The following is a 4,379-nucleotide window of genomic DNA, read 5'->3' on the forward strand; positions in this document are numbered from 1 at the left end:
GCTGGCAGAGGGGACTGTGGGAGACCTCAGAGGCCGGGCAGGAAAATACTGAAATGGAGGGACAAAGCTGAGGGCCATGGTCCTGGGCAACAAAACATGTGGGGCAGCTGAGCTGGTGATGAGCCGGCTGGGAAGGGTGCACGTGGCCCCACCTCACTAGATGAAGGTGTGAGGCCTGAGTGAGGTGCCCATGAAAACCTGGAGTCTCTGAGCATTTGGGGACAGAGGCAGGCTCCCAGGTGTGGCAGATCTGGGAGACGTGCCAATCCCATTGTCTCTTCCAGGACACGAATTTCCCAACCTCCCTTCAGGCATGTTGGGCCATGTGACTGGGTCCCAGCCAGTGGCATGTGGGTGGCAGGACTTCTAGGTCTGGCCTGCAAGTCAGCATCCCACTGTCTGACGCTGGTGCCTTCTTCCCCTTCAGCTGAGCGACTGGGGCCAGAGCAGGCTGATGGCCTCCCTGGGCCCAACCCTTCTCACCTGCATTCACCCCACACTTCTCTCCAAGTCCCTTTCTCCTGAAACTCTGCAGCACTGAAGAGGCAGGTCCCTTTCTTCCCGCTGAGCCTGGGATGTTAGCAGATGTGAGACCTGCAGACACTTGAAAATGCATTTCCTTGTTTCTGCTTTACTTTGCTTCATGTGCAATTACCTTGAACCATGCCTGAGCAAGCCTGCTGGAACCTAAGAGAGCCCAGTCACCCTGTCACTTCAGCCAACCCCGGGACCTGTGAACAAGGCCGAGACCAAACCAGCTGTCTGGCCGAGCCCAACCTACATTGCTGACCCACAGGCTTGAGCTAAATAATATGCATTATTCTTTGTGATTGATTTTATGCAACAGTCTTGTGTCACTAGATGAATGCAATAGTGGCAACTGAAACAGACTAAGTGGAGCAGAACCACCACCATCCCCATGGGGTTTGGATGTTGACAAACAGAAGCTTTTACTGGGTTGTCACAGTGAGACTCGGGGTTAGCTTGTTACTGCTGCAGAGCCTGCCCTGACCTGATGAATCCACAAGGAAACAGATCACAGGTCCCCTCTCTGCCCTGGTGCCTGGGAGACTTGAGCAGAGGGGAACCTGTAGGTTAACTGAACTATATGAACAGCGATTAGCCTGTTAATCATGGAATTGAAGTATTGGCCGGTCTTCTGGAAGCCCATATTCTGGTACAGGGCCAGGGCGGAGTGCTGCAGGCTGCTGGTGCTGAGGACAACTTCACTGTAGCCCTGGTCTCGTGCAAACTGGAGGACAGTCCTGACCAGGGCTTTTGCTATCCCCTGGCCCCGGTGCTCCGAGGACACACTTAAGTGAAGCAGCTCCAGCTGCGGCTTCCGCAGGGTGGGCTCCTTGACGGGCAGAGCTCCCACTGTGCCCACCACCCGCCCCTCACACTCAGCCACCCAGAAGCAGGAGCCACTGTCACTGAAGTAGGATTTGGTGATGTCACGCATGTCTGTGCGCAAACAGTTGGCCACATACTCGGTCCAGGGGTATTTGGCAAGGAACCTCAGGGCAGCCAGGAGGGCGAGGCCGGCCATGAGGGCCAGAAGCCAGGATCCAGAGACCAGAAACAGGGCAAGGGGCCCCCCAAGCAAGAGCACAAGTGTTTGTGGCAGCTTCAGGATGTGGCGGAAGGTGGTGGGGGCGTGCTCAATCATGCCCTGGGTGAACAAGCCCAGGACCCATTGCCGGTGGATCTCCTGGTATTTGCGGATGTGATAAGGAGCCATTTAAGGCTTGTGAGTCTTTAGTCTCAAAGTCCACCAGAGAGAGCCGGGTGTCCCTGCACCCCTTCCTGGCAGTCCTGGGGAAGGCAGAGGAAGCCATGTGAGAACCCCCATGTCTCCCACCTCCCAGGAGCCAGAGAGCCCTCCCCAAGGGCTTGTCTTTCTGCTGCTGCCTGAGGAAGTGGGCCACGGCCACTGCGACAAGGTGCAGGGTCAGAATGACCTGCAATTGATCCTGGCTCCATTCCTTTCTAGCTGTATGACCTTGGGCATGTCAGTTCACCCGTCTGAGCTTATTTCTTCATCTGTACAACAGGGTAAAATCAAAACATGCCTTCTGAGATTGTTCTGAGAATCTGATAAAACAACATACACAAAGCTCTGGTATATACAGTAACCCCCCTCCACCCTCTTCCCCTTTTCCAGGCTCTCCTCTCAGCTCCTCGGTACATTGACGACACCGTGCAGCAGCCAGAGCATGTGTCCCCTACCCTTGGTCCCTCTGCAGGGTCGGCACTTTGCAGGAAGCCTGTGTTCCCAAGCACAGGTTTCAGCGAAGGCTCCTTCCCCCTTGGTTGCAAATGTTTAGGCTGCTGAGGTGGCATAAGAGCCAAACACCAAAGCTGGTCCTGCCCTGAGAGCCAGAGGAGGGTCCGGGCTCCAGGCCTCCCTCAGAGCGCTGTCCTTCCACCCGCGTGCTCTCACCTGCGACCACAAAAGCCTCGAATGTCCAGGGTGGCCTCAGCCTGGCCTCCTCCCTCAGCATCTGACTGGCGTCCAGGAAGACTGTGCAGGGCCTGCTCTACCTCTGGGGACCAGGCCCTGGAGGCCACCTCATTGGCTGGTTCCTGGGCTTTTGTTAATCATCAATCTCAGTATCAAGGAGCTGGGTCATGTCAGGGCAGGGAGCCTGATCTCAGTCACCTCTTGCCAGGGTCCAGCCCCAGGGGTCATGGGGTCCCCAAAGGTGTGGACAGCATCGGCGAAGAATGAACGACACAGAGACAGCGTTCAGAGCATGAGGACAATCAGCTTCTCTCTTTATTGCCTTGTTACAACTCTCTTTATACTACTTGATTTTATTGCTGGTTAAACAACGTAACATGATGGGTTGCTCTGGTTTCTGTCTTAACCCTTCACAGTTAATGTTTATACCTTCTATCTGACCTTTGCTAAAGAATTTATCTCTGTTCAGCTATGTGGATTTTAGTCTCATCTATTATTTATATTTCTATACGCTAGCCTACAGGTTAATCTCTAGTTTGTTATTTCTATTCTAAAGTTACTAATTTATTGCTCTACCATATAGCTAAAAGGGAAATAACTACCGCCTGGCGCCTACTCGGAGTCTCTCCCTGACACTCCCCGAAGCAGCCCGTTGATGAGGGAACTGCCTGCCTGATTTACACCCGCATTTTCGAAGTTGTCCGTGCAAAGCCTTTTTCACCTTCTCATCTAACAGGCACCAAGCATCTAAAGGCTTCTTAGCCTTTCTAAGAAGCTCGGGATGTTTTGTATGTTTGCCTTTGTAATTAACTATGCAGTGTCCGTCCTCGTTGTAATATCCCGTGTATGACAAGGGTTCAGGTGTAGGTGGAAATAATCTCCTTGTGGGGATTCCCAGAGTTTTCCATTACTATAAACATCCCCAGTAATGCATTCCTTGTGGGAACTCACTGGTGGCCTCCCTGTAGATGGCCCTGCCCCTCCGAGCCAGCAGGGGCCCCAACGCAGGCCTCTTCCCTGGTGGGAAGGCCCCCGGGGCAGTGGGCCTAACAAGTCCTAACTCTTCTGCTGACAGTCTGAGTCTGAATTCCTTAAGCGACACAGGATATTTTTGCAATGCTTGGGGCTTTTACTGAATCATTGTCTTTTCCAGTCCCATACGAATCCCCTGCTAGGAAGAAGTTTCCAGCTAGGGCAATGCCCTTTTCTGGTGCAGTGACTCGGGTAAGGACACAGAGCGTTAAAAGGGGAACAAGCATAGGAAGAGGGATCTGCCATATACACCAAGTCCCATGGAGCACTGGCTGTGCAGATGTCTCCTCCTGGAAGGACTGTGTCAAGCAGCAAGGATGGGATGGCTTCCGGCCACCTCTGTGATGCCAGGAATTAGGGCATGAAGAGGGGGTTAGCAGGCTCTGGAACAACCTAAAAAGAAGGCACAGGGCTTATGAGAGTCCTTGTAGTTTTGAGTGTGTGTTGGGGGTAGTGGATGGGGGATTAAAGACCCTTCCCCTGAGGTGATTCAGCTCAAAATTGGGGAGATGTGGAACAACAGTGATCACCTGGGCAACAGAACCCACTTCCCACCTCATTCCAGAGCCTGGGGGAGAAACCCAGCTTTTTGCTTTAATATGCAATCCTTGATTTAGGACCCAAACTGATAGCGGCACTTATAATTTCCAAAGATTGAGCACCTGAATAAATCTGAAATATAATTATATTACTTATAAAATTGTAGAACACATATACTTATGTGAGCAGGGGTTTAAGTTTCTTTTTTCCTTAAGTTTCTTTCTCCTAGGCCTTTGGGCCTATACACTCCCCTGGATCCCAGACAAAGCAATTAAGGAGGTGATGCAGCTCTGAACAATGAGTTAAGATATCACCTTATCGAGACATCACCAGATGACCAAGA

The 4,379-nt window shown here is 52.2% G+C and overlaps 1 protein-coding gene across 1 annotated transcript; it reads right to left on the bottom strand.

The window, feature by feature from the left end:
* Nucleotides 1-1,036: 1,036 nt before the first annotated feature.
* Nucleotides 1,037-1,814, bottom strand: LOC107529202 (N-acetyltransferase 8B-like). Its single transcript, XM_016202495.2, has one exon. It carries the CDS (start codon nt 1,739-1,741, stop codon nt 1,037-1,039), a length of 705 nt encoding a protein of 234 aa, XP_016057981.2. The 5' UTR covers nt 1,742-1,814.
* Nucleotides 1,815-4,379: the final 2,565 nt, after the last annotated feature.

This window comes from Miniopterus natalensis, chromosome 13 (assembly GCF_054644295.1).
Source record: "Miniopterus natalensis isolate mMinNat1 chromosome 13, mMinNat1.hap1, whole genome shotgun sequence".
NCBI classification, from domain to species: Eukaryota; Metazoa; Chordata; class Mammalia; order Chiroptera; family Miniopteridae; genus Miniopterus; species Miniopterus natalensis.